At 50.4% G+C, this 23,110-nt stretch overlaps 5 protein-coding genes across 9 annotated transcripts; 4 read left to right on the forward strand and 1 right to left on the reverse strand.

The window, feature by feature from the left end:
• Positions 1-179: 179 nt before the first annotated feature.
• Positions 180-4,379, forward strand: LOC120826803 (fibrinogen C domain-containing protein 1-like). Its single transcript, XM_078080986.1, has 8 exons — positions 180-314; positions 400-459; positions 605-1,187; positions 1,690-1,936; positions 2,288-2,422; positions 2,499-2,715; positions 3,395-3,590; positions 3,672-4,379. The coding sequence occupies exons 3-8, from the start codon at positions 642-644 to the stop codon at positions 3,816-3,818; spliced, it is 1,488 nt and encodes a 495-aa protein (XP_077937112.1). The 5' UTR covers positions 180-314; positions 400-459; positions 605-641; the 3' UTR covers positions 3,819-4,379.
• Positions 4,041-6,663, reverse strand: ndufb9 (NADH:ubiquinone oxidoreductase subunit B9). The gene is made up of 4 exons (XM_040189708.2): positions 6,479-6,663; positions 5,383-5,575; positions 4,758-4,871; positions 4,041-4,377 (listed from the first exon to the last, which is right to left on the reverse strand). Exons 1-4 carry the CDS (start codon positions 6,565-6,567, stop codon positions 4,246-4,248), a joined length of 528 nt encoding a protein of 175 aa, XP_040045642.1. The 5' UTR covers positions 6,568-6,663; the 3' UTR covers positions 4,041-4,245.
• A 245-nt stretch (positions 6,664-6,908) lies between these two features.
• On the forward strand, positions 6,909-10,307 carry tatdn1 (TatD DNase domain containing 1). 4 transcript variants are annotated; one of them, XM_040189701.2, is made up of 12 exons: positions 6,909-7,092; positions 7,424-7,489; positions 7,724-7,773; positions 7,989-8,052; positions 8,182-8,325; positions 8,429-8,471; positions 8,860-8,945; positions 9,025-9,065; positions 9,268-9,344; positions 9,525-9,595; positions 9,843-9,969; positions 10,065-10,307. In XM_040189701.2, exons 1-12 carry the CDS (start codon positions 7,014-7,016, stop codon positions 10,168-10,170), a joined length of 954 nt encoding a protein of 317 aa, XP_040045635.2. In that variant the 5' UTR covers positions 6,909-7,013; the 3' UTR covers positions 10,171-10,307. The 4 variants fall into 4 exon arrangements, 2 of the variants coding, with proteins under 2 accessions (XP_040045635.2, XP_077937113.1); XR_013450893.1 differs by having other exon boundaries at positions 6,973-7,092; positions 7,724-7,872; positions 9,268-9,395; XM_078080987.1 differs by having other exon boundaries at positions 6,975-7,092; positions 7,724-7,872.
• A 315-nt stretch (positions 10,308-10,622) lies between these two features.
• Positions 10,623-17,352, forward strand: rnf139 (ring finger protein 139). Its single transcript, XM_040189699.2, has 6 exons — positions 10,623-11,233; positions 12,865-13,520; positions 14,031-14,178; positions 14,293-14,399; positions 14,717-14,968; positions 15,156-17,352. Exons 1-6 carry the CDS (start codon positions 11,071-11,073, stop codon positions 15,945-15,947), a joined length of 2,118 nt encoding a protein of 705 aa, XP_040045633.2. The 5' UTR covers positions 10,623-11,070; the 3' UTR covers positions 15,948-17,352.
• A 386-nt stretch (positions 17,353-17,738) lies between these two features.
• On the forward strand, positions 17,739-22,948 carry tmem65 (transmembrane protein 65). 2 transcript variants are annotated; one of them, XM_040189707.2, is made up of 7 exons: positions 17,739-18,481; positions 20,069-20,113; positions 20,289-20,356; positions 20,443-20,497; positions 21,549-21,591; positions 21,712-21,817; positions 21,938-22,948. In XM_040189707.2, the coding sequence occupies exons 1-7, from the start codon at positions 18,256-18,258 to the stop codon at positions 22,058-22,060; spliced, it is 666 nt and encodes a 221-aa protein (XP_040045641.1). In that variant the 5' UTR covers positions 17,739-18,255; the 3' UTR covers positions 22,061-22,948. The 2 variants fall into 2 exon arrangements, with proteins under 2 accessions (XP_040045641.1, XP_077937114.1); XM_078080988.1 differs by lacking the exon at positions 17,739-18,481 and adding an exon at positions 19,395-19,913.
• The last annotated feature ends 162 nt before the right edge of the window (positions 22,949-23,110 follow it).

Genomic DNA, 23,110 nt, shown 5'->3' on the forward strand with positions numbered 1-23,110 from the left:
TCATATGAAGGTCGCAGGGGGATTGGGGCGGGTAATCAGCGCGAATGATTAGACTACGCACTGTGATTCACTATTTGTGTGTGAATCAATCCATGCGATGGCGTTCTGTAACGCGCCGTCGCGTTGTTCCAAACCCATCAAACGTAATCCGTTACCTTGCAGGCCAACGGCCGCCAATCCCGCCACGGGATTATCAGGATAAGGTGTCGTACGCGGCGCGCACACTCGCACACAAACAGACGGCCTCTGCTGTCCCGACGCTTTTCCACTGCGATGAACTCAGCTCTGCGACGCGGTGACCTGCAGGCCGACAGGTGAGCGTTCAACCTAAAAGTCAGATAAAGCAAAGGGGCTTTATTTGAATTGTTCCCGCTTAACGTGTGTTCCCCTTCGCTCCAGTTGTCAAAGTTCCGAGGCCATCGTGTGGTGGTGCAGTTGGAAGCATGAACTGTTGTGAAGGTGCGTTTTTGGTGTGCGTTGTCACGGTGAAAAGCACCACATTAATGTCAGAGAAGAACGTTGATGTTGAGTGATTCTGTAAAACACAATTAGCTCCAGGATAAAGGATTCAGAGTATCTTGATCTTCGTCTTCCTATAATCCAGGACTTTGGCTGATTGAATCCGAGGACTTGGAGTTGCTATGGACACGGAGCAGCAGCGGGTCCGTGAGCGGACGCTCAGGATGAGCTGGCGAACCCTTTTACTGGCCTGTGTCTTACTGACCCGCCGGTGTCACCGTGTCACCGGTGACTCGTACGCACGGCCAGACGTCGCGCAACACGAGGACGTGCGCCCCAACGTGCTGGACGCCGACTTTGACACAAACTGGGACCTGAGCAAAGGCCGCTACGAGGACGCCGACTGGGCCCCCGGCCTGGTCCCCGACGACGGAGCCAACCCCACCTTCCGCCGCACCGTCGGCGGCTCCTCGGCACAGTGCGGCGAGTACAGCAGCCAGCTGACCCCCGGGGGCCGCTGCCGGCTGACGGCCACGCTGCGCCCGGTGCCGGCGGGGGCGGCGCGCCGGCGCTGCCCGGACATGCTCCGCTGCACCAACGACATCTCGCACTGGCTCCACGAGAACCGGAACAGGAAGGAGCAGCTGGAGGAGCTGAGGGACACCGCGTCGGAGCTGACGGAGGAGCTGAGGAGCCACCACCGCCGGGTGGAGTCCCTGGAGGCGCCGGTACGCCGCTCAACGTGACGTAAATAAAGTCCTGCTGGAGCACTTTTCCTCCGTCCGTCTGAGGTTCTCAATGCTGTTGTTTTTTCTGTAGTGACATCAGAGTGTCATGAATGTTTGGACCCATGTTCCCCAAAAGAGGAATATCCAAATTATTATCTGGCATCAACAACCGGCCGCATTCCCAATTGAACTTTGATTTTCATTGTCACATTTTCAGCAGTGAAACCAGAAGGAAACAATACAGGCTACAAACATGAGGAATATGCTACTTTCTATTACATGCAGGTTATATTTCGTGAGGGCAAAGAGTATCTGTGTCTCTATCTCCATGTATTCACACCCACTAAGTCCTCCTTGACCCTGAATGCTAACAGGATTAGCTTCTGGCCTTTGCATCTACACCTACTTGTGTGTCCTGTAATCTATCTCATCCGTCAGAGTGATGCAGTCCAACGAGGCCGTGGTATTGTGGAGACGAGCAAAGTTGTTTCTTCACCCTCAGGGTGAAGACGGCCTCTTTTTAGGGCCTCCCTTTGACCGGCGGCTGCACCCTCTGGAGTCGTGCCGCGCCGAGACCGGCCCGCTGCGCCGCGCGCACGAGACCCTGCTGCACGAGCTGCGGGCGCAGCTCGCCCACCTCTCGGCCGCGGTTGCGCGGTTGCTCGTGAGCCGCAACTCGGGCCCATGCGCCGTCAACGTGGTCCGAGCGCCAACGCTGCCGCTCGCCGCGCGAGACACGCGGCCTCCAGGTACGAGGCCACCACCCACACCGGCAGTGCGATTCCACAGCCAACGCCGTCCCAACTCCTGAAAGCACATGTGTAAGAAATAAGCTAAATAACCCCAAGGAAGGTGCAGGAGGCCTATTATCAACCCCACCTCTCTTAGCGCTAGGATGGGCCGGGAGTCCACGCTCTGAGGGTCTTGCACCGGACCGTTGGGCCGTCCAGACCCCTCACTGCTCGGGGTCAACCAATCGTCTCAGGGTTGTTGACCCTCAGTCTGCAGACCAACACGCTCCATCCAGTAGCTGCTCAAACGAATCCTCAGGATCCCAAAGGTCCGTTATTAGTTGACTTTCTTTGTCTTTGGTCCCCCAGATGGACCCCGCTTGTCTTTCTGCCCATCCGACTGCGCGTCCCTGTATCACCGCGGCGTTCGTCGTTCCGGCGTTTACACCATCGTCCCGTCGGCAGGCAACGGCGTGCCCGTCTACTGCGACATGGAGACCGGCGGTGAGACGCACGCTTTACCTAAACACAAGACCCGGACACCCAGACGTGACGCCTTGCTCGCTATGTGCTTCGCCAGGCGGGGGCTGGACGGTGTTCCAGCGGCGCCACGGCGGCTCGGTGAGCTTTAACCGCGGTTGGTCGGCGTACCGCGAAGGGTTCGGAGAGCCGCAGGGGGAACACTGGCTGGGGAACCGACAGCTCCACCTGCTGTCCAACCAGGGCCACCACAGCCTCCGAATCGACCTACAGGACTGGAGCCACGCCCACAGACACGCCCTCTACCACAGCTTCAGGTAGACGGATCGGTGATGTGGATTAGTCTAAACTGTGCAGACTGCGATGTGATGCAGCAGACAGAAACCCTCAGTCTGAAAAGTGAAGCCAAACCTTAAAGCTGCATCCTCTCCAATGTCCACCAGGGGGCGACTCCTCTGCTCCCATAGACGTCTATGAGGAAATGACTCTACTTCTCTGTAGTGACCAGCAGGGGGCGACTCCTCTGCTCCCATAGACGTCTATGAGGAAATGACTCTACTTCTCTGTAGTGACCAGCAGGGGGCGACTCCTCTGCTCCCATAGACGTCTATGAGGAAATGACTCTACTTCTCTGTAGTGACCAGCAGGGGGCGACTCCTCTGCTCCCATAGACGTTCTATGAGGAAATTACTATTTTCTTCTTGATTTATTCCCTCAGTAAACACTGTAAACATGAGTTTATGGTCTGAATCTCTAGTTTCAAATCTTTAGTAAATGATGGTCCATTTAGAGTCTAACAGACCAGAGCGCAGGGGATGCTTTGGGCGGGTTTTTCTGTGATTGACAGGTCAGTGCTTTCATTTTAGAACTTGTACTTAGCTTCAACCCCTCGTCTGGTTGCAAAAAATAAAATAAAAAAAATGGTGTCAACCTTGATTGAGTATTCCAAAGTGACATGACGACGGTCACATCTGCTTTCCTCTCCTCCTCGTGCAGGATAGAGGGCGAGGAGGACCGGTACCGCCTCCACGTGTCAGGCTTCAGTGGAACGGTGGAGGACTCGTTCGGCTGGTACCACGACCAGCACAGCTTCAGCACGCCGGACACCGGCAACCTCTGCGCCGAGCTCAGCCACGCCGGCTGGTGGTTCCACCAGTGCTTCCACGCCAACCTCAACGGCGTCCACTACGAGGTGGTGACAAGAACGCGCCTCAGGACGTCGCCACCCGCTCAGCGCCCTGTTAAACGTGTCACCGTTGTCTTTCCCCTCCAGGGGGGGCGCTACTCTCTGACAGCGCAGAACCTGCTCGGCCCGGACGGCATCGTTTGGTTCTCCTGGAAGGAGTCTGACTTCTACTCCCTGAAGGCGGTCACCATGATGATGCGACCGAGCGGCTTCAGGCCGCACTCGTCGCCATAGCAACGGGCCGCGGGGCCGCCTGCTGCCACCACAAATACGCACATCGAGAGGCTGATAATCCTCACTGACGTCTTGTTGGTCCCTCACACCAGTGAAGACACTGACGCCACGGACCCTGGTCTCCTGCCTGGGTCTGAACTCAGGATGCATGAACTCACATTGACTCGTTTTAGCTCTCAGGATATCGAGGATTTTCTTTAGCAGTAAAAACACAACATGCAATTTACACGATATAATTATTTATTGGAACAGTTATACAGGTATTCATCGATACGTCTACAGGAAATCCCAAAGTCACAACTTCAGGCAGGTTGTGTTCTCAGACGTGGAACCTGCACAGGTGAACGACTAGTACGACATTCTTCACAGAAATATGTCGACTCAGCTCCGTGCGGCTGCTGAGTGTTGAAGGGGGGATGGAGGGTGTTTATGTGGGCCGCTCCCTGGGGCGGGTGACGTACTGCCACCACAGAGGGGGGAGGTCTCCCTCTTGGCGGGCAGGAGGGAGGGCTTCGGTTTTGGGGCCTCCGGCTGAAGTCTCAGCCTGCAGCTGAGCGACCTGCAAACGTTTACGATAAATAAAGGCTTATTATTATTATTATTATGAATGACAGAACGATTTTAATTTGGTCTGACAGCCAATTAGATACTCAATTACTAATGATTCCAAACAAAGAAGCATATAATACATTTGAATGAAGTGACGGGAGGTTAAACGTCTCCTGATTGGTGACATGAAGTCACCGTAAAGTGACATTTTCATGGCCCAGCGTCAACGGGAAAGTGATTCATTTTCAATTGTGAAGATCTGCTGAACCAGTCTGGGATTATTTTCTTACGATCCGAGGATGAAAAATAAAACCAGTGGTTTTTATTTATATTATTATTTTATTGGTGGAAAGTAAAAGGTGGGATTTGTTTGACGTGTGGAGAGCTCACCTCTCGGTCCCAGCTCTCCGTCCTCAGTTTCTTCCACTGCTCCCGCTTGGAGAAGTAGTCGGGGTACAGGGCCTTCTCTGACGGGTGCCAGTGGTCCAGCAGCCACTCCGGAAACTGTCGGAACAGAAGCAGAGCTCAGGACCTTCACCCAGTCACATTAGGATGGTGCTTGGTCTGAAAAAAGTGCATTCGAGGGTTCTTTTCTTTTTTTGTCTGCTGCTAAAATAACGAATGTATGAAAAGCTTCATGAAACAGTGTTACACCCCACCCAAGGGTATGTGATGTAGATTTGTTTGACGCAGACGTCTCGTTGCACCACCTTCACATCTCCAGCGGAGGGCGGTAACAACCCGACAGACAGCGCAGTCAAATTTCTGATTCATCACTTGACGTGGTTCATCAAAAGTCTCCCTCCGCTTTATGTTATAGAAAAAATAAGAAACAAACTTGCAAACGTATAGTAGCCTCACAAAGTGACATTCTACTTTGTTACACGAAAACTCTCAAGTTCAAATAAGTGTTTTTCACTCACAAACTGTGAGCATTACAAGCATCGCTCTGAAATATAAGAGATAAATAAACAAGAAATAATTTGTATCCGGAGGGTAATAATATCTGGCTCACCTTGTAGCACTCGTATCTCTCGTAGGACGTCCCGCCCGGGGAGTCGGGGAAGATGTAGGGCTGCGGGTGTTGGTTGGCCCAGAACTCCTCCTCTCCCGACTTGAGCATCATGGTGGCCTTCACCATGTCCTTCTCCTCCTTGTTGTCATCAAAGCGAGCTCGCAGCATGCAGGCGTAGAACCGGTATTTGTCCCTGTGAGGGTGAACAACAGAAACGGTGACCTGTCTTCAGTCGGACGGATGAGAGAGCAGGAGGCAGGACCAGGTGCGCCCGGGTAACGCGAGGCCCCTGGTGCTGATGCAGGACGGCCGGGACGAAACAACATCACTTCAGCTCCAACAGAGAGCTTTTGTTCCCTCAGACAGAATATATGGAACACACAGAAGCTTGCAAATGTTCTTGTGCTTGTAAATAATCTTCTTGATAACCCCAAATAGGATTAGCTTTCATCTAATAATGATATATAATATATAATGGATACAACAGATAATGATGTGTGTCGGGAGATGACCGAAAATAAACTGCTGCACGGAAACGTCAAATTTAAGCAGAGTCGACCTTTTTCTTAAAAAATGCCCCCATGTCTTCATTCAATACCATATTCAAGGAAACATTCTTATACAGTTAACTTGTTAAAGGGAATTACTACATTCATATTAACAAATACGTGTATAAGTGAAGTGATTTGTTTTTGATCGATTTCTTGATAAATAACACAGCACCGTGATTAGCGGGATTAGACCAGCTGTCATGTACGACGATTTCTGGATGTTTTCATTCAGATTGATCAGGATGCGGATTCGCTTTGAGGCTCCAAAGCGACTGTTTCCCGAAATATTAATTAAATGTAATCTTCTCTAAATAAATATATATATATAGACATAGAAAGGTCTCGTCTGAGTGACGTTGGGTGAGCTGTCGGTGGTCGCTATCTTAGCCGGACTGACCGACGTGAGGAATGGGTGACCTGGCCACCTGCTAGCTTAGCCTTTAGCTTAGCTGTTTAGCTTATTAGCAAACAGGACAGTGGAGCAGCGACGTTCTCCGTTGTGTGTTTCTCTGTGACGGAGTTTAAAAGTAGACACCTCCTCTCACCTGAAGATGCACCATGACTCCAGGTGTCTCAGGGACTTCTTGTAGAGCCGCAACACTTTCTGGTGGTGGGTGAGATAGGCAGTGGCCATTTTCACCTTCTCGGCTAGCGGCGCGGAGGATTCTGGGAGGTTTGCGCCGTGTGGACGTCGTGACCGTAAGTGCGGTTATAAGGCGCGAGCGTGTTTTCTCTATTCCTCTTATTCATGATTTAATCACAGATGTGAGTGGGAACAGCGAGCAACAACCAGCAAAGCACGGACGTTTGGATCAGAGGGGAATGTAGTCAGATATATTTCACATCACCTTACTTTAAATAAATAGAAAATACAATCTTTTGTTTGTTTTCCGTATTGCTTTATTTAGTTTGGTTAATTATTGTATTGTCTCGATTCGGCCGTTTTATCCTTAGTCCACACTCCGGGTTAGTTAAGTAAGGCACTCGAAATAGATTTGCCCACGGAGGTTAAATAAAAGAAAGATCAGACATGTCAATACCTCCCCTCCCCTCTCTCACAGTATTACGGTAGTGGGCATTATGCGCCTGGTGAGATCGACATGTGCGGTTGTTTTTCGGAGCGCTGCTCGCACCACCATGTCCCAACACAAACTCATCGGTGAGACACTCGTGTTCCAGCTCTCAGCGACACGACGGACGCGTGTTGTGTCCTCAGACGTGCGCACGCCGCCGCTGGCGATAACACGCCGGCGTGCGTGTTTCCGTTAGCATGGGAGCTAGCCGTTAGCCCGCAGATGACAGCGAAAGCAGCTGCGTGCAGGGAGACGTCGGGTGGTTTAAACGCGTGGTTTATTAAGAAATACTCCCAAATATTTGCTGGTTGAAAGTCCTCAAATTAGCTTCTTCTCCGCCGTGATGCTGTTGGGAATAAGAGGGCCGGCGGTTCTTCATGAAACAGCGTGTGTGTTCATGGCTTCCATCCTCCTCAGATATCGGTGTGAACCTCACGGACCCCATGTTCAGAGGACTCTACCGGGGGAAGCAGAAGCACGAAGGTGAGCTACTCGGGGACTTCAGTTCACCTGAGACCAGTAGACCTGAGACCAGTAGACTTGAGACTAGTAGACTTGAGACTAGTAGACTTGAGACTAGTAGACCTGAGACCAGGTGACCTGAGACCAGTAGACTTGAGACCAGTAGACTTGAGACCAGTAGACTTGAGACCAGTAGACTTGAGACCAGTAGACCTGAGACCAGGTGACCTGAGATGATCTGTGGCTTTGTGGCAGATGACCTCCAGCAGGTGGTTGACCGAGCTCTCAGGACCGGAGTGGAAAAGGTGAGGCGCTTCTCCTTCTCCTGCAACACACCCGGGTGGATCGCCATGAAACTGGGTGCAGACGCTCGCGGCCCTCAGAGGATGAGCCCCTCTCACTCCGTCCGCTGACTTCTTTCTCTTGAAAAATCGTTTTGTGAATATTTTTTTTTCTAAGTGAAATGTCTATTTCCATCATGAGTATAATATAAGTTCTAAAAGCTGTTGCTTGGTTGCAGTTCATGATCACGGGAGGAAACCTCGAGGACAGCAGAGAGGCCCTCAAACTGGCCGAGACCAGAGGTAACGGAGACACCGACATTTGTGGCCTTTTTAAGGTCGTATTGAAGACAACGTCGTTGTGAAACGTCCACAAAGTCCACTTCTCACCATCCGAGACCCAACGTTGAACTCCGTCCCTCGTTCTCGCAGACGAGCTGTACTGCACGGTGGGCTGCCATCCCACCCGCTGCTCCCAGTTTGAGCAGAGCGGGGAATCCCAGTACCTGACGGGGCTGATGGAGCTGGCCACGGCGCACCGGGGGAAGGTGGTGGCGGTCGGGGAGTGCGGCCTCGGTGGGTTCGGCTGTCTTTGGTGACCTGAGGGTGGGAGGAGGACTGACACTAAGATTTTAAATAGTTCAATGGGACGCTGATGTGTCTTTTCTCTCTGTTACAGACTTTGACAGATTGGAATTTTGCCCAAAAGAGACTCAACTCAAGTACGTTTTATTAAAAGCGTCTTTATCAGCTGGGTTACAATTTAATGTAAATGAACCTTTGGTCAGTTGTGATGCCTCCAAAAACCTCAAATGAAACCACATTATGAAATGTTATTAATGAGCGATGGGCTGGTCCCTCTGGATGTGCATTAATGTTGTGTGAGGGTTAAAGCCGTAATAGCCACCTGTCAATCACAGTAAGCCCCGCCCTAAAGCATCCCCTGCTTTATGGTCTCCAAATGGACCGTCATTTACTAAATGATTCTAATTAAATAAGTTACGTTAATATGAACCAATCATCAAAGTTGTACCCGATACATTTCTCATTCGTTCCTGGTACCAGTAATCTAACATAATGGTCCTCTGAATACCCGCCGGTGTGGAACAGATACTTTGAGAAGCAGTTTGAGCTGGCGGAGGAGACCCGGCTGCCCATGTTCCTCCACTGCAGGAGCGCCCACCAGGACTTCATGGGTAGGTTTGTCCTCCCGCCACCTGCTGCTTGTCATTCCCCATTAAAGCCTTTTACTGTCACTTGTCTCTCTCTGAGCAGACATCGTGAAGAGAAACCGAGACCGTTGTGTCGGAGGAGTGGTGAGGACATTTATTTTAATACTGTTCCGTCCTCTGTGAGATAGTTACTGCAGAAGCATCGCAAACGTCTTCCCACCATACAGGATGTCATCATACTTGTAAAACATTTATAAAAATATAACCGTAATTAACTGGAGTGGTAGTTTTCCTCGGATGTAGTGATCATAGTAAGGTGATCCCTGAGGCCTTTCCTCCCTTTCAGGTCCACTCCTTCGACGGGACGGCGCAGGAAGCAGCCGCCCTCGTTGACCTCGACCTCTTCATTGGAATCAATGGATGGCGAGTCCCAATAGGAGCTTAGAGAATAAGGACGAGAACAATTCTGATTCAGTGAATAGAATATAATACAGCATTTTATTTTAATTTCACATATGACATTAGTACAGCTCTGTGTTTCACGTCAGTTTAGTATTTATCTAGTTATTTATACTACAACTTAAACTTTTTTTTATTTTTCAGTTCCTTGAAGACGGAGGCCAATATCGAAGCCATGAAGTCCGTCCCCACTGAGAGACTCATGATAGAAACGGGTGGGTCGCCTGCAGTTCATTCACAAAACGTCTCTACTGAAATGTTAAAGAAGAGCCGAGTCGAGGAAGAATAAGTAAATTATTGAATTATTATTTTCAGCACCTTTTATTGAAGTTAAATCACGTTAGTCAAACGTGCCGTGATTCATGGCTTTATCATCATGTGAAAAAAGAGATCCAGATGTTTGGTGCATGGCGCTGCTGTCCCGCATTTATTAATGCGTTAACGCGTCCCGCTCCTTCACAGATGCTCCGTGGTGCGGCGTGAAGAACACGCATGCAGGCTCCAAATATGTAAAAACCACGTTTCCTACAAAGAAGAAATGGGAGGCGGATCACTGCGTGAAGGACAGGAACGAGCCCTGTCACATCATGTGAGCGACGTTGTTGTGGAACTCACTGCATGATGTCATCAGTTCTAACCTCAACTAAGAGCTGGTGTTTAGATGTCATGGTTTCTCTCCTGCAGACAAGTTCTAGAGGTGATGGCGGCCGTGAGGGAAGAGGACCCGCTGGAGCTGGCCAGCGCCATCTACAACAACACCATCAAAGTCTTCTTCAGCTCCAGCCGATGACGACGTAAGATAAACCTCCAGGAGACCCACTCACATGACCTTCAAGAATCTGTGTCGGTGTGTGTGTCTGAATGATGTATAAAAGTCACCTGGCTTCGAATCTGCCTTCTTCTGAAATAAAATGAATGACCTTTTAATTTACTTGTCCTGAATGCTTTAATTATTTTCTGTTTCATATGCCTGTAAATATTTGTTTTGCACTAGATTTATACATTTTCAGTTTCATATTATTTGAACTATTTTTTTGACTATTTTGAACTAATTTACTCGTATTTATGCATAACTGATATCAATTTATCAGTTATACCTGAACGTTAATTAAGGTGTTACATTAACATGCACATAGGATCAGAATAAGTTACTATTTTTCAAAAGAATTTTGCTAAACGACATCGATTGAAAGTGTAAATTCAGTCCATATAAGTAAATAACAGCAGGTTTTATTTAAAGTCTTTTAAAAACTGCTTTTACAACAAATTATGTTGACCAACCAGCGCGTCACCTGCCACGCCCTCTGACGTAAGACGTCACATTACGTCGGAACTAACTGCCGGGGCAACTTCTGCCGTGTGTTCCCCAAGCAACCGAGACCACAGGGGGGGGGCGGGGGAGAGAGAGAGAGAGAATGGCCACTTAAGAAGACGTCTAGGTACTTGACGGGACACCGGACGGGCCGGGAGTCCGAGGAGGACCCTGACGTGTACCGGGCCGGCGGAGGCAGCGCCGCGACGTTACAGCAACAGGAGGTTGAGCTGGGGCGGACATGGCGGACGGGTCCCGAGCTGCCAGATAAGCGAAACCGAAGAGGAGCACAGCGTTGTTTGTTTTAATGCTGCGTGGAAAAGCCGGGGGCCGCCAAGGACTGTGAGCCCCCCGCGCACCCCTTCCATCGAAGCCGGCATGGCGTCCACTCAAGCCCGGCTCGGCCAGCAGGCCTTAGCGGTGCTTGATGTGACCCTGCGAGTTCCATGTATCTTTATTATCGACGCCATTTTTAACTCCTATTACGACGCGGGTTCGGGGTGGGCCGGTACCATGGGCAAGGTGTTGGTCAGAGTCACGGGTGAGTTTTTGATTTATTTACTTTAAAAGTAGAACCCTCGTTGTTACGTCAAACAACACGTACCCGGCTGACAGCTAGCGTTAGCTCGGCGGCGGTTAGCCGCGGCGTTAGTCAGCAGTGTGACGCGACGTCACCTGTCACAGCCGAATAAAGCCGATTTAACCGCCGCCAGCCGGCGTGTCGTCTTCTGCATCAAACCGGACGCGGTCTTCTTTTGATGCAAAGAGCCGCTCGTGTCTCTGGCTCGCGTTAGCAGCTCAGGCGGGTATTTTTGTTCACCCGGGATGTTGCGGTAAATTCGGTGTCCCCGCTGGAATTCTACCGGTTGTCTTTAGGTAACTTTTTAGGCAGCCCGACATTCTGCCTGTCGGTATATCCGCCTTTCCCCCCCCCCCCCCCCGTGGCCTAGAACACACAATACACGTTAAATAATAAGAAAACCACGAGTTTTCTCACCAATACATTAACTGTAATATTAACGTATTAGCATAGAAGAGAATAAAAAGCTCTTTTCAAAACTGAGTGTAGCCGCATTGTGATTTTTCATGTTTGACCAATCATGTGACCTATTGACCCCATCGGCCTCTTTATCCACACCTTTGTTTGTTATTCATAATCTCATGGCAGAAATGCCATTTCAGTTTTCTCTTCCGTAACTGAAAAATACCTTGTCAATAATATTCTTTAATTGTTGCATCACGTGGTTCATGACAGACATGTCCATGTTTTGTAGCCTACATCAACCACAGCTGCAGTAGTTCTCCCTCCACAGAGCGATGTGGGCAGCAGGTTACGTAACTCCTTTGTACAGTTTACCTTTGAACGCCTCCGGCCTCGATGAAGTTCTGCTGGTGATAGACGACACCTCTGTGGCAAACCGCTCATGTTTCTCCTTTTAATGTTGGGTTATCTTAAGTAAAACTAAACTAATCTCCTAATCCCTCAACTGCGATATGATGAGCAACTTTATTGACCTTTTAGTCAAAGTTTGGAGAACAACAATGCAATACTCTAAAGGGTAGAAGTATACGAAAACTACACAAAGGGGTATACACTGTTTAAAATGAAACGTGGATGTGTGAATAAACCTTTCTATGTACACCGTTAGGAATAGACTCCCCCATACATTAGTATAGTGTCATTCACTCACCAGAGGGACAAATCAAGTCAAAGATGACTTCAGACAGGCCGGTTCACCGCTGTTCTTCAGTGTGCTGTTGACACGATTACTTTCACACAAAGGACTCTGCTATTCATTTCATTTTGATCTTGTCTGGTCGTTGTTCACTGGTGCAGCTGGGACGTGTTGATACTCCCGTCTCTGCGATCTGACCGCACCCTCCCTCCCTCCCTCCCTCGCCTCCATATTGACCTGCAGCTGGACTTCTGGAGTCGTTGGACAGGTTTTGATTGTTGAAATGTCTCGTTGTTTGGTCAACATTTGACTGGTCAGAGAGCTGCCGCTGTCCATCGGCATCTCGTTCGTTTTTGGGTTCTCGAGCCGCGTTCGCATTCTTCAGCTGACAGCTGATATTGTTTCAGGCAAACTAAGCTCCATTCTTAAATCGTCTCATGCGATAGGCCGCTCACTCGCTGTCTCGTGACTTTGATGTCCGTCCCTTGTGTCTCAGGTGTCCTGGTCTCCGGCATGGTGCTGCTGCTCTCCCAAAAGGCCTTGTTCAAGTTCTACACCCTCTTCTCTGCCGTTCTGCTGGGCGTGGTGGCGGTGCTCATCAACTACTACGCCACCTCCCACATAGACTTCTACAGCGCCTACTACAAAGCGGCGCTGGGCTTCAGATTGCTTCCCAGAAACGGCCCGACGCTGTGGCTGGGCGTGGCGGCGGTGCAGCTGGTTTTTGGCGTGGGCTACGTGGTTCTGCTAAACCTCCAGTCCGTGTTCGCCGCGCTGGTGGTGCTGGACATCATGATCCCCCTGTGGGGGCTGATGATCGAGCTGCCCGCCGACGTCAGGCAGCTAGTGGCCGTGTTTTCGGGCCTGGCGCTGGCGCTGCACACGGCCGTGTGTCTGGCCGCGAGGCTGAAGTGGTTTTACTACTCGTGCCGGTACGTCTACCTGCTGGTGCGGCACATGTACAGGATCTACGGGCTTCAGCTGCTGCTGGAGGACACCTGGAAGAGGATCCGCTTCCCCGACGTGCTGCGGGTGTTCTGGCTGACCCGGGCCACCTCCCAGGCGCTGATCCTGGTCTACGTGGTGCGCGCGGTGAGGAGGGAGAGCGGGGACGCCACGGGTGGCGTGGTAGACGGGAGCGGCGACTCACAGGTGAGATCGGAACCGCTCGGGCAGCACGACTCTGAATTCGGTTCCTCCTAAAGGACTTTCGTTGTCAAAGGACTACGTCATCATTTGCGTTCTGTAAATACGTTTGTTTGCATGTGGTTGAGCTGAGCTGCTGTAGAAATGCTACACGTCTATAATCCAACACATAATGGACTTGATCAAAACATATCAACGTATATGCAGCTGCAAAGAAACTGACAAATGTGAAGAAATATCTCAATTCTGCCTCTGATTTTCCATTATTATTCTTTTCTGAATGGAAAATGTACTTAATTGCATTTTGTCTGGCATGAAAGGGTCTTAAAGTCTTTTATTGCATTAGGTGAATACTGTAGAACTGTTTAGTAAGATTCTGCAGGATAGAAAAGAAACGTCTGCACTGAAAACATGTCGACTCCCTGTGGCATCAAATCTGATGGAGCACAAAACGCACATGTGTGTGGTCAGTTTCTACATGTGGCCGTGACACGCGTGTGGCTGCTCTGTTGTCAGGGCTACCTGCTGAGCTGGGACGTGTTCTGGGATCTGACCAGCAACCTGATCATCTCCGGCTGTGACTCCACGCTCACCGTGCTGGGGATGAGTGCCGTCATCTCCTCTGTCGCACACTACCTGGGCCTCAGCATCCTGGCCTTCATAGGTACGTGTGCGTGTGTGTGTGTGTGTGTGTTGTACAAACCTTCTTTTGGATCTGCTCTGCCTTCGTCGTCTGCTGATTCTCCTGGAGTTCATCCTCGTCTTGTCACCCGCGCAGGTTCGACGGAGGAGGAGGACAAGCGTCTGGGCTTCGTGGCTCCGGTTCTCTTCTTCATCCTGGCTCTGCAGACCGGGCTCAGCAGCCTGGACCCTGAGGAGCGCCTGGTACGTGACTCTGTGTGCGATTGGCTGATTTAGGGAGGCGATCGTGGGCCTTCTCTTGGTTGGGCAATGATTGTTTTTCCTCCCCTTCGTTCCTTTTTTTTCATCCTCCAACTACGTTCATCTGAACCAGAAGCTATGAAAAAAAGATTCCCCGTTTCTGACGGTCCTTGGACACATCGAGCGAACAAACGCTCCTGTCAGAAATAAAAACAAACCGTCTAAATCTACCAAAATACTGCAAGAACCTTTAAATTCCAAACTTCTCAACAGAGAACATGAGGGAGAAACTTATAAAGTGTGTTATGTTTGACCCGCAGGTCCGCCTGAGCCGGAACATGTGCCTTCTGCTAACGGCCATCCTGCACTTTGTCCACGGCATGACCGACCCCGTCCTCATGTCCCTGAGCGCCTCCCACGTCCCCTCCGTCCGCCGCCACCTCCCCGTCCTGCTGGTGTCGCTGGCGCTCTTCGTGCTCCCCGTGGCACTCAGCTACGCCCTCTGGCACCACTACGACCTCAACACCTGGCTGTTCGCCGTTACCGCCTTCTGCGTGGAGCTCTGCCTCAAGGTGAGGGCGCCGCCGGCCCGTGAGGCTCTGAGAGACGGTTTGAGGGTTCAAAGCTAGCGGATCATTTGTGGATCCTGTGTGTAGGTGGAGGCCGCCTGTAGTTATCTAAAGGAAGGGTTCCTCCACCCTTTGTTTGGGCTGCGTGGAGAGAACCGGGTTCTGATGCTTCCCTCTCGTGTCCCTGCAGGTGGTGGTGTCCCTCACCGTCTATGGCCTCTTCATGGTGGACGGCTTTTCCAACGTCCTGTGGGAGAAGCTGGACGACTACGTCTACTACGTGCGCTCCACGGGCAACATCATCGAGTTCCTGTTTGGCGTCATCATGTTCGGCAACGGCGCCTACACCATGATGTTCGAGTCGGGCAGCAAGATCCGTGCGTGCATGATGTGCCTGCACGCCTACTTCAACATCTACCTGCAGGCCAAGAACGGCTGGAAGACCTTCATCAACCGCCGCACGGCCGTCAAGAAGATCAACTCGCTGCCAGAGATGCGCGGCGACCAGCTGACGGACATCGAGGACGTGTGCGCCATCTGCTACCAGGAGTTTGCCACGTCAGCGCGCATCACGCCCTGCCACCACTACTTCCACGCGCTGTGCCTGAGGAAGTGGCTCTACATCCAGGACACGTGCCCCATGTGCCACCAGAGGGTCTACGTGGAGGACGAGAGCCGGGACAGAGCCGCCTTCTCCAACAACAACGGGGGCTACGCGGCGCCGCAGGACCTCGCCGCCGCCGCGCCCCCGCCGGCCCCCGGGGGGGACGACCGGCACGGAGAGCTGGACGCCGAGCCTGCGGGGGCCGGGGAGGCGGGGGCCGGCGTCCAGGCCGCGGGCGCGGGGGGCGGGGCGGACGACGAGCTGCTGGAGGACAACGACAGCATCGAGTACGACGAGGACGAGTGGGGGACTCGGAGCGGCAACTCGCCGGTAGAAGAAGACTTTATCAACGACGACACGGACTCCACGGAGGACTGACGGGAAGAGAGATATAAAAAGATTCTATTTAAGTTAATGATAATAATTATAAAAACACATCTTCTTAAAATGTCAGGGATGTCATGCTTTTTGTTCTTTTTAGTTTGAGTTTTACTCTAAAAGGGCTCGAGGAAAGAATAACTGCTGCTGTGTGTGTCTGTGTGTGTGTGTGTGTGTGTCTGTGCGCGCTTGGGCGACGACTTGAAGCTGCGATTGGAGTTTTTGTGTCAGAATGCCGGTTTGTGTTCGTCATTAAGGATGAAACCCACTCGAGGTCCCATCAACGTGGTTCTGGGAGTTTGAGGTTTAAAACGCAGATTAATCGGATTTCTTTCTTTCTTTGTTCCGTTTGGTTGACGGCGTTTTGGCCGAGCCGCTCGCTCGCTGCCGTGAACCGACGGACCGAGTGCCGGTTGCAGAGAGGGAGGCCGTAAAGAAGTGACTCGCTGTAACCAGTGAAATGCCGCTCACGACTTAATACTGGTCCCTTGTGTGACCTCACATTTGTGTACGTTATTGTACATGTGATTAAAAAACGAAACACGGGCACATTCTCCATTAGGATGAGATGTTTTTTTGGTTCTTTTCCTTTCAGTGTTTTAGTTCAGTCGTGTTCTGGATCCACAGAACATGCGAGTGAGCGATTATTCCTCTAAACGGGTGCGGTGTGAAAGGTGACGTCCCAGCGAGTTATTGGTCATTTAGAAGATGCACCTTTTGTAGGTTTCTAATCAAACCACCGCTCTGAAGGCTCACGTGCTTCTACTCCCACGATTCAATATCAATAATGGAATTTCCTTTCCTGTGGTAATTAACGACGAGTGGCCCTTCCATACAATTGTAGTAAACAAAAGGTAATACACGATACATGTGTATCATTGTAGGGGAGGACGACTCGTTCCGCCGCTACATGGACGCCTCATTTAAAGCACCGGAGCGACACACGGACCCAGAGATCATTTAGGAGCCACGTGTCACTTTCATAAGTATTCTTATTTGATTTGGATCTTATTTGATCACAGCTCGGCAGTTACGCTCGCTTGTATTAAAAAGGGTTCTTTCTCCTCCTCGTGTTTAGACTTCCACAGCCTGAACGTCTTAAAGGGTTTGACTACAAACTCCTCTTCATTACTGTTGTAATTGATGGTCGCGGGAAAAATAAATAAATAATAAGCTGCAAGGAATCCATGAAGTTCTTGTCGGTGATGAGAGGATGTCGGGGGGGATGATGATGATGATGATGAAGATGCCGGGGGGCTGCTGAGGTGACAAAGCCGTTTCTCTGCTGTGAAGGATCGTCGGTGTGATTGTTCTGGAAGCTTTTTTTTTCTTTTTAAAAAAGGTAAAAGTTAATTTTTGCCTTGTTTTCAAAAGATTTATGTAAATAAAATCATCTTTGATATTGCGTGTGGACTTTATCTCTGAGATCACTATTCACAGTCTACTAATCAGTGTGGGTGAGTTGCTCTGCTTGGTGCCACAAGCAGTTACTCACCGTAAACCGCACACGTTCCCGTAGGAGCCGTGCAGGAAAGAGGTCGTGCATTAAGCTGCTTAACACAGATTTTCGGGTGAACTGCCCCTTTTTAAATGACCTTGTTAAGAACACGTAGAACATGTAAAAGGTTTGAAGTTGCAGTAGATTAAAGTTTACCTTCGTTACTTTATCAAAAACTAAAGACAGTAAATCTATTGGACAGGATTGGACACCAGCTTTGCTCAGATACTGTGAAAGTTTCCACCTGTCAGATTGAAGATCTAAACACCAACGCTGCTATTCATCAAGTTAATTTAAAAACAATGTGTTAAACATTAATATACACACAAGTTTATGATCTACTTCTCACTACACACATTTATTACAATTGATCATTTAATTATTGTGTGTATAGCAAAATAGTACGTATTTTAACATTTAGTAGTAAATGTATTTATGATAGATCATCTTTTTACCAGTGTATTAATATGAAAGGTGTGACCGGAAACACCATCGTCTTATTCTGAAAGCCTTCGCCGGAAGCCAAGCTGTTCCCATTCCGGCCGACTTAACGTCGCCGAGTTGCGGGTTCGGGCTTCACCTCGAACTTCCCGTGCCGGACTCTCCGACGACCATGCGACGTTCGGGCCGGCGGACAGAGGACGCGACGGTCACCGGAGACGCAGCGGCCGCGCGAGGACGTCGCTCCCCCCCGCGGGGAATCCAGCGCTAGCGAGGCACAACTTCTGCGGCCGCGGCGGGGCAGGCAGGGAGGAAGAGAACCGCGTCGGTTTATTTTCGGAGCAGTGGGTTCTTTCAATTCCGCCCACGATGCTCCCGCTTTGCCGGCGGGCGGCGGTGCTCGGAGCGGTCGGACGGGCTGCGGTGACGCGACACGCGCCGGGCCGCCGGTTGGGAACTCACGCGAGGAACGAGCCGAGGGAGCCGGTCGACTCCCCGAGGAGAGCCAGAGACTTCATCTACCGCCTGCAGCCCACGGAGCGCGCCTGCCTCCTGCGCGAGCTGCAGGGGTTCGAGTCCATGGCCATCGTCCAAGGTGAGGGGGGGCTCCGCGAGCCGCCGGCCCGCCGTCTTCGGGTAGTTGCGTCGGGGAGCGGGGGAGGGGACGTCGTCCCATCAAAGCCACGTGATTGGCCACACCTGAAGCGGGTAAAGGTGCAGTAATCGGGACCCATTTGTTGCCATAGTATGTCAGGCGCACAAGGAATTTGACGTGGCGGTTGGTGCGTGTGTGAAACACGTGGCTCTTCGGTTACGCGACGTGAGTTTGTTACGCTGCGTTCTCTGCGGTGACCGGCAGGGGGCGACTCCTCTGCTCCCATTGACGTCTGTGAGAAAGCAACATTGTATACACGCGTTCATGGTCTCTAGTTTCAAGTCTTCCTCAATAAAATGAGGCCACTTAAGAGTAAAGGAGGGGATGATTTGGGGCGGGGCTCAATGTGGGCGTTGCCGCTAACACCCAATGGGGCGTGTTGTGAACTGGGTGTGACGCAGTGGGACAGTGCGTCTCAATCCCTCTCGTGAGTCACCACCTGTGGATCTGCTTTTTGAGGCCTTTCGCTTCCCTTTTCCAGCAGAGTGACTCGTCTACGGACACGTCGTAAAATCAGCGGCTGAATGAGACGTCAGCCGTGGACAGACGGCTCCCTCGCTCACACGACGATTGATTGATTCAACAGCATTATTGTAATTATTGTTGTTTATTATTGTAGGACGCATGTGTGTCTCGTCCCTTTGCTGTGTCCTCGGCAGCCTTCTGCTGGTCTTTGGTCCTGCAGATCTTTAAAGAAAAGGCTTCATCTTTCACACGTCAGCTGAGCTCCTCTTATTCCCCGACGTGAAGAAAACGGTGTTAACAAACCCTCAACATGGCTTCAAAGTGCACGCGAGGCGCCTGCTTCTCGATGGAAGCCACATTTATATCATTGATTCATGAACGGTTCACACGGATGTGCAGGAAGGAGAGATGCTGTGCAGTTCTCACCGCGACGCTCATTTAATGCCGTTTAATATTGAAGCAACAAGGTACGAGAGGCTGAACTTTATCCAATAATGTAACAGTTTGCGGTGTTGTTGCAACCCTCCAAATGTAACTAGTGCTCAGAAGCAGATGTTCAGTGTCACACGCACGCTGTGACGGGGAGATGATGGTTTCATGGTGAGAAATCGGCTTTATTTTTACAAACGCAGTGGGCGTCTGCTTGGTTTCCCCACACTCTGAGGCGTGTGGCCCCCGCCACTGTGAGATATGACACCCGGCTTCTGCTGGCTTCTAAAAATGTCACGTGTGTGTGTTGCAGATAAAAGTTTCACGCCTTCTTTCCACTGTTGGGTTTCAGTTACTAAGTTTCAAACTCAAAGGGCAGCAGGCCGCCGTCCGTTGGCTTCGCTGGTGGATAAAGAGCAGGTTCAGGATACGAGTTCCCGTGTCTGGAGGTTTTATTTCTTCCTGTTGGGGAAAGTGGGTCAGGAATCCTTTTATTACTCCGTGTTTATTAGATTATCAAATAACAAAGATGCCCCAGAATGCACTCTGCCCCGGCGGCCCACCTCTCCCGAGGCGGCTCGCCTCAACGAGGTCGCACGCGTTGATTCAAACTGCAGCTCTTCTTCTCCTCAGAGAACCTTGAGCCGTCGGCGCCGACAGCAGAGCAGATCCGATATGGTGAGAAACCCTCCGTGTTCCAGAGATCAGTACGTGACCTCGTCTTCTCACACCACGAGGAAACCGACAAAGTCTTTAAATCTTGATACTACTAGCAAACACACGTTGGTTTATTGTGCAGGAAGTTTATGGAAAAGCGTCTGAATGTGTGTTAACTTCTCCCGCCGGTCTGCAGTCCTGTTCCACAACGCCGTCCCCTTCGTGGGATTCGGCTTCCTGGACAACGCCATCATGATCGCAGCGGTGAGTCACTTCCTCCTCCTGCAGGACGGGGGCTCGGTTCCCCTCCGTCCCGCGAGAAGCTCACCTGCTGCTCTTCTGCTCTGCAGGGCACACAGATCGAGATGTCCATCGGCGTCACCCTGGGGATCTCCACCATGGCCGGTAAGGCCGCGCCCGCCGGCTCCTCGCTGTGAGGTGTCCGTGAGAGAGGGGAGGGGGCGGGGCTTCCACATTTCACCTCTTTGGTCCTTTGGCTCAGGACGACATGATGGACGCAAATTATTTCAATTGCCAAAAAATATATGAGCTCATCCAACGGTTTAAAGATGTTCCTTTGATTCTTCGCAGGAACTCGACTTCAAATCGACTAAATGGTTTGAGTATTAAACAACTAAGGGCCGACTAGGAAGAAGAAGAATCATTTTAACTGTATTTTAACATCTGAGGGACATCTGAACGTCTGAACGTCGAGCTCTTTACTAAATGTTTAAATGTTAAAACACACAAGATAATTTTCTGCAATAATTAAAAAAAACGTGAAATATTATTTTTCTGTATAGTGTAATAATCCAACATTCAAGAAATAACTTTCACTTCAATCATTTAGAAATATAAAGTGAATTTATTGGTGATGTGCTTCTCACAGCAGAATGCAACACTTCTCCTTCCCTCCTCTTCATGCCTCATGTGTGTCATGTCTCTGGTGGTCTTCATGTCTCTGGTGGTCTTCATGTCTCTGGTGGTCTTCATGTCTCTCGTGGTCTTCATGTCTCTCGTGGTCTTCATGTCTCTCGTGGTCTTCATGTCTCTCGTGGTCCTCATGTCTCTCGTGGTCTTCATGTCTCTCGTGGTCTTCATGTCTCTCGTGGTCTTCATGTCTCTCGTGGTCTTCATGTCTCTCGTGGTCTTCATGTCTCTCGTGGTCTTCATGTCTCTCGTGGTCCTCATGTCTCTCGTGGTCCTCATGTCTCTCGTGGTCTTCGCACCAGTACAATAAAGCTGCTCTGACTGCTGCGGTCGGATCTTCATCACGCTGTAAAGGCAACAGATTATTCCGTTTCCGTGGTTACGCTGCTCCAATATTCCTCTGCAAAGGGCAAACGGGGAGGGGGACGGAGGACGAGTCCTCAGCTTCTCACATCTGTAATATGCGACTGTAGTGTCTCCGTGTATCTCATCAGAAGTCAAACTGTCTCCTCTTTTTGTGTCCCAGCGGCGGCGTTTGGGAACCTGGTGTCCGACTTGGCCGGTCTCGGGTAAGCCGCGTCCTGACTCTGCCTGAGGGATCCGATTGGCTCGTTGTGAAAAGGGGTCATGAATGCAGACGTAACGCACGCGCGCGTCCTTACTGAGGCTGAGTGAATGTGTGCTGTCAGTCTTGCAGGCTACGTGGAGGCTCTGGCCTCGAAGCTGGGGATGCAGGGTCCAGACCTGACCCCCAAACAGGTGGACATGTGGCAGACCCGAGTCAGCTCCCACATGGTGAGACCTGCGGCGTTTAATGACGATGATAAGCCCCGGGGAGTCCCACCGTGAGACGTCCTATCGCAGCTGAGGACTAGAACGTGTTCATGATGTCGGTTGTCTCTGCTCATCCGTCAGGGCAAAGCCATCGGCGTCTCCATCGGCTGCATCCTGGGCATGTTCCCTCTGTTTTTCCTGGATGACGAGAAGGAAAAGAAGGAGAAAGAAGCACCGCCCTGCTCCACCGCGGCCTCCTCCTAACGGGTCACATGACTTGTGGTCCCCCTTCTGTCTGCAGTGTGTCGCTCCCCTTGGATTCTGATGGGGAGGGATCAGCGACTCCTTTGTGTTTATCTGCTTCTTGTCGTGTTGATGGTGGAGGTGAGGAAGGTGGAGGTGAGGAAGGTGGCGGAGCAGCTGAGTGCAACACTACGAGCATCTCACTACGTCTTCCAGCTGTTTTTAATCTGCAGTGTAGGTCCAGGACCACGTGTCCGCTCTCCTTCTCACTCACCGGGGTTTTCTATTGTTTTTGCAATTAGGACACACGATATTAAATACTAATTTACTCACGATTAAATCTCCGCGGGAGGAGGCGGAGCCTGAACTCGTCGGCTCAGAACCCAAAATCCTGAATCGACTCATCGTCTTTTCCTTCCCACTGAGGCTGAAGGTCATTCCTGTAGACCACACTGGCTTGTGACTGGACGAGAGGACGGAGGTCTTCTTTCTGCATCCAGGGAGACGCTCTTTATTCAGACGTGTCTGGAGACTCATTGGTTTTAGACTATCAGCACAAAGTGAGTCTCCTTTGACACAAAGTTATGTTCTAAGACGAGTTCACAATGATGCAAAGGAACCTTATGGATTCATATCAGTTTATTTGGATATTAAGTAGTGAAGCAGAATAAATCCACATTGATCTTTATGTACAAACCTCTGAAGGTAGAAAATGCCAAAACGTAATATTGTGATAAGTGATTTGTTGTAATTGTTTTGCTCTTATTTAACAGATATTGAGATGAAATGTTGATAATTAGAGAATGTTTAGTATTTAAGTTTGATTAACTATAAAACACGATTGAAGAAGCGCTGACGTCTGAGGTGAATAAGAAGCAACTAATTAAGTAATAAATGATGTGTTGTTTATATCCAGTGTGGTCCGATGTCCTGACACAGATTTCAAATCAACAGGAGGGAAAACAAATGGGTACAGCGATAATCACATGACCCCCCACAGGGAGTCATCTTTCACTCTAGTTTGAAACTGTTTGGATCAATTTAGACTAAATATTTCCTCGTCCCGTCATG

The sequence above is a fragment of the Gasterosteus aculeatus genome, chromosome 10 (genome assembly GCF_964276395.1).
Source record: "Gasterosteus aculeatus chromosome 10, fGasAcu3.hap1.1, whole genome shotgun sequence".
In the NCBI taxonomy this organism is placed as follows: domain Eukaryota; kingdom Metazoa; phylum Chordata; class Actinopteri; order Perciformes; family Gasterosteidae; genus Gasterosteus; species Gasterosteus aculeatus.